Source organism: Aulonocara stuartgranti (genome assembly GCF_965226115.1).
Source record: "Aulonocara stuartgranti genome assembly, chromosome: 19".
Classification (NCBI taxonomy): Eukaryota; Metazoa; Chordata; class Actinopteri; order Cichliformes; family Cichlidae; genus Aulonocara; species Aulonocara stuartgranti.
The window spans coordinates 23164117-23176624 of record NC_138955.1 but is presented as its reverse complement, the minus strand read 5'-3'; the positions used below and the strand labels follow the sequence as shown (position 1 = coordinate 23176624).

The 12508-nt window shown below is 42.0% G+C and overlaps 1 protein-coding gene across 1 annotated transcript in view; it reads right to left on the bottom strand.

Annotated features, from left to right (window-relative positions):
* Nucleotides 1–9337, bottom strand: part of gfra4a (GDNF family receptor alpha 4a) — a 154876-nt gene extending 145539 nt beyond the window's left edge. Inside the window, exon 1 of the mRNA XM_082516173.1 lies at nucleotides 8357–9337. Within this exon, the coding sequence (XP_082372299.1) occupies nucleotides 8357–8414 (58 nt within the window). The 5' untranslated portion in view covers nucleotides 8415–9337. The remainder of the gene's footprint in view (nucleotides 1–8356) is intronic.
* Nucleotides 9338–12508: the final 3171 nt, after the last annotated feature.

Sequence of the window (12508 nt, the reverse complement as noted above, 5' to 3'; positions counted from 1 at the left end):
TTAGTTCAGTTCGGTTCAGTAGCATGGAGGAAGATGTGTCACAGCGAAACGACAGCAGTTTGGAGATATCAGCTCTAAAACTTAAAACACTTTTAGTTTTTTAAAATCTTTTTTTTTAGTTTGGTGTTTGAGTCCCAGTTTCTTCCTCATAGTTGGGATGAAAGTCTATTGGATCAGTACTCAGTGTTGGCAGATAACTTTTGGATCAGGTTGGATCAGTGCACCACCTTGAAAGCAGTTTTCCCACTGACCAAAAAAACAAACAAAGAAAAAAAAAAACATGTTAAATTGTCCAATTTCCATTTTTGTCAGGTAGAAGAAAGGTAGCCTGCTCCTTTTCCATGCGACAACCATATTCTCTTTAGTGTTTATAGTCTGTGCTGTGTTCACACTGGAAAAGTGACAAAAATAAATATGTATGCTCAGTCTCTCAGACAGGCACTGGCACAGCATGTGTGATTAATGTGTGGGATCATGGGAATGGAAGCTGAGGCCTCATGATAATCAGATATATTCTTGCTGGCCCTGTCTGTGTGAAATGAGAATATGTGAGAATGTTTGAAACGGCTGTCACCTCTCTCAATAAAATTGTGGAGTGATAAGAGCCTTTATTGTATGGGATCGAATAATGGTTTGCACCAGCTGCAATAAGACACTTAAAGTTCCTTATACTTAAATAAGCACTGACAGACACACTTACAGGCTTTAAGTACTGTGAGCATTTGATGAAGGGCCTTGGAGTCTTGCTAGCTTGTTTCATTACCACCTCTCATTCTCTCTGCCTTGCCAACTCAACGCCACCCCCTCAAACTAAGGGAAAAAAACCCTTTTCCTTCTGATTAATTGCAGCCTTTTAGGCTTTCTTACAATCTGCTTGGACCATCCTGCAGCCTTTTCATTACAAACTTACAGAATACAGTGGAAGTAAATGCCATATCCTTTTAGCTCACAGGGCAGGGTAATTTTCTATGTGGTATAATCATCCCTCGACAAAAGCAAATGGAAATGACAGGGTTTTAATACTAGAAGTCATTTTGGTCTCTACCAAGAGTTTGATTCATTCTATTTCAGGGAATGTTTATCTCCAGTACCTCCAACTACCTCTAACTGCATCCACATACTCTTAAAATCATACTTTTTCTGTCAGAGATAGCAGAGAGCAGTGAGAAAATCATCAAGACAGCTGGCGATAACCGTCAACCATCGATGAAACACACCTACCAAGTATCCAAGTGTGTCACTATCACTGAGTCATAATGAGAGTCCCTAAAGCACTTCCCCCCATGTGACTCCAAAGCATTATCACAGCAACTAGACAAATGAAACCAATAAATCACACAAGACAGAGTGAGCGTCAAAAATCGTATCTGCAAATGGGAAGATTGAGCGTGCAGATTTGGGAAAGCCATCTCTAAATCTCCACTTTAGGGATGCGGAGCAACAGGTGCTCTGCATGAAAAACAATCGCAAGTGTATAAATAGATTTTGAAGGGCCAGCTGAGTAAATTTGAGGCTTAGAACTGAGCCGATGTGCCGGGAATCTAAAGAGAAAGTCAGTTAGGGTGAGACTCTCTACAGAGACTACGTATCTCCTCTATGTTAGATGCCCAACGACAGCTCCATCCTCACAGAAAAATAAATCCCTTCTCTGGCTGTCACATGGCTTATTCACATTCACATCCTCCTCTCTCTGCTGTGTTTGCTTCTGTAATTTCTCCGACAATATTCTCTCGCTTCTCTCTGTCAGTGGAACTTGAAGGCACAGCGAAGTATCTACAAGTAAGGGAAATCAGGAAACTATGCAACGCCGCGCCAGCTACAGAGACCTGGAGAGAGAGGAGGGTGGGTATGAATTATACATGTTTCAGGGGCGGGCTTCAGATTTGTCCGAATAAATGCACGCGGGGAAATGACTGCGATATTAGCAGTTACAATGCAAGGTTACTAAACATGAAGGGAGCAAATTATTCATTCCCACCCAAAGCAAAGTGATTAGTTTGAAAAACTGCTGACAGCAACAGTAGGAGTTTGGTTTGTATACACTGGAGGACGTTCAGTGTGTCTGCGTGTGAGACTGAGCGTGGGTTAATTTGGCCAAGACTGTGCGTGGGTTGATAATTAGGAAGCTATTTGCGTGGAGTGAAATGTTCAGCTTATCTTCTGTGGAATCTCTTCCACTGTCCCTCTACACTTGAATATTTGTCCTGTGAAACTTTCTAAAAGCTGTGATTATGTTTCCCACAGCTAAACTCTTTATATTTACTCTTCATTACAGGTGTGATAATTAACAACATTACATAACTGTGAATTAAACGGCAACGTGGGTTTTTAGTAACGGAGATAAAAAAATAAAATGTCGACGCACTGCAGCTTTTTCCCACAAACTTTTCAAATGTATTTCATCTCTTTACTTTTTTGTTGTTTTTTCATTTAAACAAAACTTTTCGTTAACTGTTTAAGAAACTGGCTGCTGTGCAGAGGTGCTGCACAGAGCTTTGCAGGCCCCATCTACATGTGGAATAGCCAACAGTCTGTGCTGTTCTTAGCTTAGCCCCATCATGTAAAAGACCATATACATAAAACATCTTTTTAGCAGATCTGAAATTTGGGATTGATTGTTGAATTGATTTTTGTTGTTTTTCACACTTCTTACTTTCCTATTCATGCTACATTTTCAGCCACACAGCATTCAATCTAAGCATCGATGGACAGCGGGCAAGCACAGCCCCAGAGCCTCCAATTAGAGCTGCAACGATCGACCAGCCAGGGACCAGGATGATGTTCAGTATCCTCGGCCCAGACCATCCAGTCAGCTTCCCATATGTTGAGATGGTCCATTTCATGTATGCAAAAAATCACCCTCACCTAGCCGAATGTGGAAAATTTAAAGAAACTAACAAAGACAAAGTGTGCCAAAGCTAGCACCATCTGGAGCTAAGAACCAGCCGCAAGCCAGCAGTGCCAGTATGAGCCTCGGTATGAGCAGTAAGGATCACAGGTCAGAACAGTTAAAGAAAAATCTGTTGCACTTGCTTTTGTTTGTTAAGGTCAGACATGTCAGGTAAAGATGGCTGTACAGTAACTCATTTTCATTTAGTTCTTTATACCTCTTTCAAGTGAAGGAGCACTTTATTTTCAGTTGTTTAAGTGAGTGAAGATCCAGTAACTTACTGCAGTTTGCGAGAAATTTCAAGGAAACCAAGAAAATAAAATTGTTGCATTGAAGGTAAGTTGATTTTTTGTTTATATGTGCTGTCAGGCACAGTTTTTAGAATAAAAAAATCAGACTCTGCAAAAGAAAAAGAAAAGAAAAAACAGTATCAGTGGGCCACAAAATGGTTATTGGAGCATTTTTGCCTCCTAGTAGGTTCAATTCCCATAATTTGTCTGGAAAGGTGGAGAGCAACGCAAACAGCCACCAACGCTGTGCCATAAAAGACCGTTTGGCTGCAGGGCTCACGTTTCGCAACTAGCATGTTTGACAAGCATTTGGTCTAATAAATGTTAATGCACCCATGTATCCCTGCTTGCCTGGGATGAGGGAAGGTACTGTGGAGACCAAACCACCACTAAAAGTAGAAAGAATAACGGGCATGCATTCATCAGAGAGGCACAAACACAACAATAACAGTTTTTCCAATTTTGTGTGCAACTTCAGTCGGCACGGGCACAGTACTAAGTATGTGGCTGATTTACTTTTTTGAGCACACATGTTGACTTATGTATGTATGTATGTATATATATGTATATATTGTACTATTCTTAGTTAGCGTATTGTCTGTCTTGTCTTAATGTTGGTTTAAAATGGAGCACTGTAACAAAAAATAATTTCCCCCAGGGATCAATAAAGTATTCTGATTCTGATTCTGATTCTGAAAAACGTATTGTATCTTGCAGTGCTCCTCCTTACGTCCCCATGGCGTGAATACTAATCTGAGGTAAGGAAGCACTACTTTAAAAAATCTGTTCAACTGGACTGGAAAGTTAATCAGTAAATAATTACCTAGCAAGAAATGGAAATCAGCAGGCTTACTTTCAGTAGCCTCAGCGCTGTAATTACTTTCGGGAAACTTTGATCTAGAACACTTAAAATATAAAATCAAAATGTGTGTTTTGTTCCAATCAGTGATTTGAAAGGCTGCACTGACACGATCAACAACCGTGATTAGCTACAGTACAGAATGGCTGATGGTGTAAACACAGTTAAATATTATCGGTTGCTGTGTTTATTGTGAGACTGTGTGATTATGACAGATCTAATTCCATGCTACAATTTCAGAATCAAACTCTGAACATTCTGTTAGAGTCCCCAGGCCACCTATGTCTGGAAATCAAATGTTACTGAGTGATCACAAGATTGCCACCACGAAATTAGTAGTGTGTGGCCGCAAGATCAAAAAATCATGACCATTTTTTTCTTCTTTCAGATGATCCGTTTTGGGGGTCACCACAGTGGATCATGACCAAACCATCTCAGACTTGTTTCTCCACCTTTGTCTCCAAACTGCTCATCCTAAGCTGATGTACTCATTTCTAATCTTCTTCATTCTGGTCATTTCTAATGAAAAGCTCCTTTTTTTTGTCAGCGTTAGTGTCTCCAAACCATACATGTCAGCAGGTCTCACTACCACCTTGTCAAGCTTCTCTTTTACTCTCGCCGCTATCCTTGTGAGACAAATCACCCCTGACACTTGTCTACACTCGCTCCACCCTGCCTGCACTCTCTTCTTCACCACTCTTGAGCACCATCCATTGCTTTGGATGGCTTCACCTTCACTATATCTCCTTCTTGCATTTTCACCTTTCCACCTGTCTCCCTCCCATTAACACATATATATTCTGTCTTGCTTCTCCTCACTTTCTTCCCTCTTCTCTCCAGAGCATACCTCCACCTCTCCAGGCCCTCTTCCTCCTCCTCACTATGTCAAAGTCCACACAGAGTCTACTGCCTGATCTCATCTATCAAAAATCAGGACCACCAGTTACTAATGTGCTGGAATGAGATAAATGAGTAAACTTAATCAGGGACAAGGCAGTGAGATCTATACTTTGCTCTGTTGTTTACCATCAACACTTGACGATTATTATTGGGACACTGATTTGCTTTTTAATTAGACTGATGAATTATAAGGACACTGTTTGACAAACACTGTTACATATGCACAGCAATCAGCAGGTCCCCAGAGAGGGTGCTGTTTCAGCAGGTAGAGGGAGGGAGAAGGGGACAAACCAAAGTGATATCCACATTGGACAATGGCCAAGTCCTTGCTGTTAAAACTAAATAAAACTGTCACGGCATACAAAGCTTAAGTTGATGTTTCATTTATGTTTCTGCACTTTATATGGACAGTGTTGACTAGGCCTGTGTTAGAGTATGAAAATCTGTCACATGCAATGTCAAGACTGCAAAAATAACATTACTTGTAATTAATAAATATTAAAAAGCATATATTAGCGATACAGTTCCAGTGTCTTTCTGCTTTAACGGGTAATCTACTAGCACAACCACCGACTAACCTACACCCGCTGAACTATTTTCAACATGCTTTTGTTGTAGAAGGTCAAACATTCTCATGCTGCTCATCATTCTTATTGATGAGTTTCAGGCAACTTTCAATATTTTTTAATAGCAGATATTCCTGTTGTGATGAGGAAAATTATTAATTCCCACAAATTACCAACATTTAGCAAATCAATAATATCTTGTGGCTTTGCATTACTTTCAGAAATAGTTTTTTATGTATGCAGATTCTTATCTTATTCTTTTTGTGGAGCTAACACTATGACAGCTACTGTACTAAAAAAGATTAAACTTAATCAGCCATTAGACAAAGCAGGCTGATAAAACAAAGTGCCAGTGGATGGATGCCCTTCCTCTTAATCTGCTGGTTCTCATTACAGGATGTGACACTGTCCTCCCAGCCAGCCCCCTCACCTTGACACATCTTATCTATAGTTTCCTCCACCGCTGCGAGAATCAGTCGCTACAAACACATGTTAGGCAAAAACATAGCCACTCGAGTTTACCATCATTATTATTTGCCAGCTAAGCACTACCATGTATAAAAGATTAGACCACACAGAATGCTAAGCACTACAAACCCTCTCCCATGTCAGAAATGGCAAGGCAGGGCATGCTCATTTGCTCCACACCACTTAGAGAAGAATAATATGCAGATAAACCTGGTCAACTAATTGCAGTAATGATTGCAAAATGTTCAGAGCTGTGCGGGCAGATAATCAGTGAAGCATCACAAGACTGAGCGGTAAATATGCTAATTTAAAGCCGAAGTAAATAGATGCTTGTTTCTCCCCCCGTCGTTTTTATGCCACGAGTTTAGCCCTGCAAAGTTAACAAAATGCAAAAACACAGCACACTAATCTTGCATACATCCACTTCACACAGCACGCTTCGTAAGAGAGAAACATTCATTAGATTGGAAGGATATTAGTACAGCCCTGGACACCACAGGCAGCTTTTAAAGCTCAGGTTTGGCCCAGCAAGTTGTAGAGAAGCATGCTTTTATATGTAAGGGAGCCCCAGGAAAAAAGCTGCATGCAATCCCACATAGCCGATGTGTCCTCTTAAACTGAAAAAAAGAAAAAATCCTCATAAAGTCTGCTGGTTTTCTTAAGTTCAGTTAAGCCAGTCTATGCCTGAGGATTCAAACCAGCCACCTTCCCTCCCCTTTTCTAAGAATAAACTGCTTTTCCTGCCTTTCATCCCCCCTCCGTCTCTCCCTGTGTGGCTGATGGACGGGATCATGAGGCCCTGGCTAAGTGACTCGGCCGTTTTGACACATCTTTTTGACAAGGTGAGAATATCTGCAGAGAAAAGACGAGGAGTGACTATTCCACCGAGCACATATTGCTTCCAGTTACCCACCCTGCTCATATCTTGACTGACAGCAGTGTGGTGACACAGGTTTTACATATGATGGGAAAAGTGAAGGAAGACAGCAAGGGGGGCGGGGGGTATTAGCACCGCTGAAAGTGTTTGTTAAGGATTCATGGTGGTGGAAGCTCTTGTCTAAGACCCGAGTTTCCAGTTCACTCCCAGCGTATAAGGCTGCTGTCAGTGCACCAGGAGTGTGGCTGAAATCACATCTGCAGCAAAAAGGAAATGAACTGCGGGATGGAGAGCTGTCAACACTGAGGCTATAAATCTAACAAACACAAATCCCTCCGTCTGTACATCCTGTTTCCAGCCAGCATTCGTTCTGCAGGAAGTTTTTTTTCCCTCCATATAATATTTTTTTCACAATAGAATGCAATAAAAAAAAAAAACTCAGGGTGTCTACTCTTGTGTTTGGCAAACACAAAACAAAGCTGGCACTGAAACTGACTTGCACCACCTGGCCCAAGTAAGTGTGGAGGAATGGAAAAAAGCTGAGTGTACATGTGTGCGTGCGTGTGTGCGCGTGTGCGTCTGCAGTGCTGGTGGTCATTGCTCATGATTTCAGCGTTTGATGTGATCCCTGTTTGACTGGCTCGTTTCAAGCGTGTGCGCGCTCACACACACTCCTCTCCTGCCACCACGCACGCATGCACGCACGCAAACCACCACCACGTTGTTTTTTCCTCCCTATTCACGCACTGACAACACAATTCACCTGCAAAGGCAGGTGCACAAGCGCGTAACCCCCCACCACCATGCCCCTTCCTCCAACACGCACGCTCACCGAACCGTGAGAAGTGGCACATGCGGGCGCGCACGCCAACAGTTTGACATACACTTGTCTGCATTGGCATTTTCGCAGCGAAGCTGGATAACAGCAGCAGCGGCAGCTTGGTGGCATCTTTATCTTTTCTTTGGTAATCTATCATCACATCCATCTGCCGGTGCTGGGAAATGGTTTAAATACATGGGATGTACAAAGGGGACTTCTGCCCGCGGGGTGGGAAAAAGAAAAAAGAACAAAATAAGACTGCGAAAAAACACAAGCGAGCATCTCTCGAGTGGAGAAAATGTGAGCAGCCTGTCAGAGTCCCGCTGTTTCATCACTCCCCAGTCACACATAGGATGTTACTTGCGGGCTTTCTGTGTGGTCTTTAAAAGAAAATCACAATCTCTCCTCATTTTCTGACCCTGTCGTGCATCCGTGTATCTCATTAACAAACCGGCTTATTCTGCAAAGGGGTTAAAAAAACAAAAGAATGATCTCATGATGCAACTTTGACACAAGCAAGCGAATATGGACCTTTAAAGATCATTCGCACTAAGAAAGACTTAACAAAAGCTAGTAACAACAGAATAATAAAATAAAATCAAGCCGAATGCGAGCTGCATTGGGCAGTCACAGGACGGCGCATTGGTTTCGACCACAATCAATTGTTCAAGTGTTGATCAACTTACCGATGAGAGCCAGCTGTAAAAAGTACAGTCCGAGGAAGTCCATTATGGAGTGCGACATTAATTCAAACGGATGCAATCCTGGGCGAGAGATGATGTGCGGAGAATAAAAGCCCGCTGTTTTTGTTGAAACTGGCACTGAAATTAAGAGCGGAAAAAAAATCGCAGCTATTTCTCAAGTGATGACTGTCCACTTACGCTGACGCCGGAATCCACAACACTGCGTGAAAAAACATTAGCGGACCAGAACATCATTTTCCTTTTTTTTTCTCCTTTTTTTTTAGCAGGCAAACTTTTGTCTTGGAGGGGAAATGGGTTACAGCTGAGCCAGACCAAGACACCGCTACCAAAATCACACCGCGGAGGGAGAAGAAGAAGAAAAAAGAAGCAGTTCGGTCTTTACGTGGAACAAATCGTGTGCGTATTGAACATCCCCGTGCGGTTCATCAGCACGTCCTGAGCGGCTGCTTCCTCTCCTCGTCGCCTCCACCTGCGCGCCGTCTGGAAACTGCGGCTGAATCACTGGCGCGCTGCTTTGCGCACTCCGACCCGAGAGTCAGTCCCCGCTGTGATCCTCAGCTCCCAGGCGGGCCGGCCGGAGATGCCCAAACCAGCTCGTTTAAAAAATCCAATCTTGACCAAAGTTGAAATAGGACAACTTAAATCGATAGGCTATTTCGTTACTGCCATAAAATGGAAACAACAACCCCGCGTAAAATGGTGCATAGCCTGCATCGGTGGGTAGACCATAACCACACTTTTCTGAAAGTAGGTTATACCCCCACACGCACATACACACACACACACACGCACACCTCCAAGAAAAAGAAAAAAAGAGTAACTACCACAATCAACTTAAACGAGAATCAGTGAGGCAGCAGAGAAAATCTTTTTAAGGGCCCCCACGGAGGCAGAAGGAGCAGCGGTGAAAACAGAGCCAGGCTGACTCACGGTGTCTGTCTCCTAATGTGTCTGTGCAGTATGCAAAAAAAAAAAAGACTGATACTCGTGGGAAGGATCATGCCCAATGAATAAATATATAAATAAAAATAGAAACACAACCCCATTCTGTTTTTCACTGTTCTACTTTTCCCCCTCAAAGAGAGTGGGCAGTTTGCTCCTCTTAGGATTTGCTTATACGGAGGCTACAGGGAGGGTGAGAAGAAAGATACCGCAGGAGGTGAGAAGTTTCAAGGAGCATTTATGCTTCGAGGCCAATAGCATGTACTGCTCAGGGACCACAGCAGACTCCGTTGTTGGTTTTTCCCACATTGCTTTTTCAAGTTTTTTTTTTAAACTATATTTGCTTAGATTCTTCTTTAGCCTGAAGTGAGTTTTAATTGCTTACCGCTCATTGTTTTGTACAAATATACAACACGCTGCAAGTATAAAAATCATCATGATAATCACAGGATGCAAAAAAGTAAACTGAACAGTGAAGCTTTGAGTATTTGTATCACTCTAAAATAGTACATTTTAAATATATAAAACAAATGCCATTGAGGTGCAGTAAGTTTATAAAAAAATCATTTAGAGATGCTGAACAGTCCTGTTGTATGCTGTGACCTGATTTGTCAGGTTGTTAGTTATCTCAGTAAACAATCATTTTAAAATGCGCTAGTGGTCACTCGGTGGCATTCTCTGTTGTCTGCACACACGAAAAGAAAACAACATTCAGCACAAATTGGACTTCACTATTCAATCTGAAGCTTTTGTCTGTGGCAGCTCTGTCAATGCGCATATTTAACAAGAAATAAAACTCAGTTTTAACTTTTCTTTTTTTTTATTTTGATAGGGACAATGTAAAGTCTGAGGTTTGGATTTGTAGCCTGGCAGCTGTCTAGCAGTGCATTAACTGATTGCTCCACAGCAGCAACAGCTGGTGGTTAACTGCCTTGCTCAAGGGCGAGTTGGCTGGGAACAGAGAACAATCCTTTTAGGGTCGTCGTGTCTTTCCATTTCCGACATTTCCAAAGTTCAACGCAGCCTCAACCCCTCTCCAACACTCCCTGAATCACAGTTTGTGGCCTCTGATTCCCACCTCTCCCCTTTGAATCAAGCGTCCCCCTCCCCACATTGGATCCAATCTTCCTAGTGAAATATCTTCTGCGTCCCCGCCTCCGCTCCAGCTCTTGATGTGACTCAAAAAGCTGCCTTGCCCTCCAAATATTTGCAACACTGATGTCATAAGCCTGGCGAGGATGTGGGACAAGCTCCTGCTGTGTTGGCCATGCAACAGCAGAAAAAAATCTTATAGGTTGATTGAGAGGTGTTAATGCATTCAAATTAATGCCAGCTCCTGAGTTGTTGTTGTTGGGGTTTTTTTGTTTTTTTTCCTGTGTCTGCCTACTGCTGCACAATCTTGCTTAGACACATGGAGAGAGAAATTAGAGGGTGAGACTGAGGAGGAAAGAAAGAGAGAATACATAGAGAGAGATGTGGTGCTGCACCACCTACACACCGCCATTTCTGTGCGACTCCACAATTGTGATGGAGTCACTTTGTAGTTGTGTTATTGACCAGCGATGGAGCTGAATCAGACGCTGGAACAGCTTTCAAGGCCGGAGAATATAAACAAAGACTTGCTGGGCAAGGTACAGCTACATGATGATGACACAAAGCCACTGCAGTGCAACACTCTGCTCCGTGTCCGTGAAATCTCGTCTCCATCTCACGCGCTTTTCTCTTGTTTCTCTCACCTTCTCGTTTAACCCTTACATAACTGCTTTGCATTTTTGCAAGCAATTTACATAATTATCTCAGATGGATAATTACCAGAGTCGGCCCAATTACACAGTACTGAGACGGGCATTTAGAGAAGCCACACCAAACCAAAGTCTTATATGCCAGGACATGCTCTTGGTAAGAAGGTTTAGTGCCTTTGATCATAATCGGTCACGTAGAAACAGATTTGCCAAGAAAAACGATTAGTAAGTAGTTGTTGTTCATACGTGTGCAAAAGTCTTGAGTCACCCCTCAGTTCTTTAAATTTTGCTTTCAGCCACATCTTCTTGTAATTTTTTAAATTGGTCCTGAGCAATAATTATATTGGTCCAGATCATTTTAGAATATTTTTTTTGTTTGTGTGTTTTTTGTAAAGCCACCTAACACTGATCTATGGATCACTCAATCATAAGAAAGGCACCTAACTAAAGAGATGAACCTAGCTACGCATAACAGACAACTTAAAAAGGAATCAATTTTCAGTTGAATCTTTGGCACTTTGTTCCTAGCTGTCTGTCATAAAAACACATAGTATAACAGATTGACAAGCATAAAATATTATTTTTCCACAAACAAGATACCAAAAAACTATAAGACAAACTCTCGGCATATCTCACCATGGTATGGAGTGTGTTCGTAAAAAAAAACCAAACAAAAAAGAGGAAACTGGACAAGTGGGGGACAAAAGAAGTGGTAGGTCTAAAAAAACTATCTACAGCAGGTGAACAGGATATGAAAGTCATGTCTTTAAGAAACAGGAAAATATCCAGTAAAACTCTGACACAGAACCTGAGAAATGACTGATCCTTCAGGTGATCCATCTACTGCTCACTGAAACTTCAACAGAAATGGTCTGTGTAATTATCAATGTAAAAAAGTACCAGCAGATGTGACTCCACCATTCAGTACTATCTGGAAAGCATTTGATTGGCACCAGATTCATTTTTCAGCACAACGATGATCTGAAACACACTGCCAATGCAGTCAAAGCATACCTGGATAGAAAACGACACACAGTGGAACGCTATCAGTCTGGGAATGGCCTCTCCAGAACCAGATTTCAGCATTCAAAAAGCCAACATCCAAAGAAGAGCTTTGGAATCCCTTTAGGAAACTATTCCTAAAGCCTACATAAAGAAATTACCTTAGATTTTGCCTTTTCAGAGTTCAGCCTGTGTTGAAGAAAAAAGGTACTCACACCAAATATTGATTTCGAAGCTAGTCAGAACTGCAAAAACTCAACTTTTGCTAAATATGTTGCATATCCATGTGTGGACTATTATGGGGACTATTTCCCATTTTCCTAGCAAAACATGAAAGTAATGGAGGTGACTCAAGACTTTTACACAGCACTGTATATGACATCCTATCATGCTCCAGAGTTCTTAGCACTTAAACTGTTCTGCAGTAAGGAAGTTTAACCTACTGGCT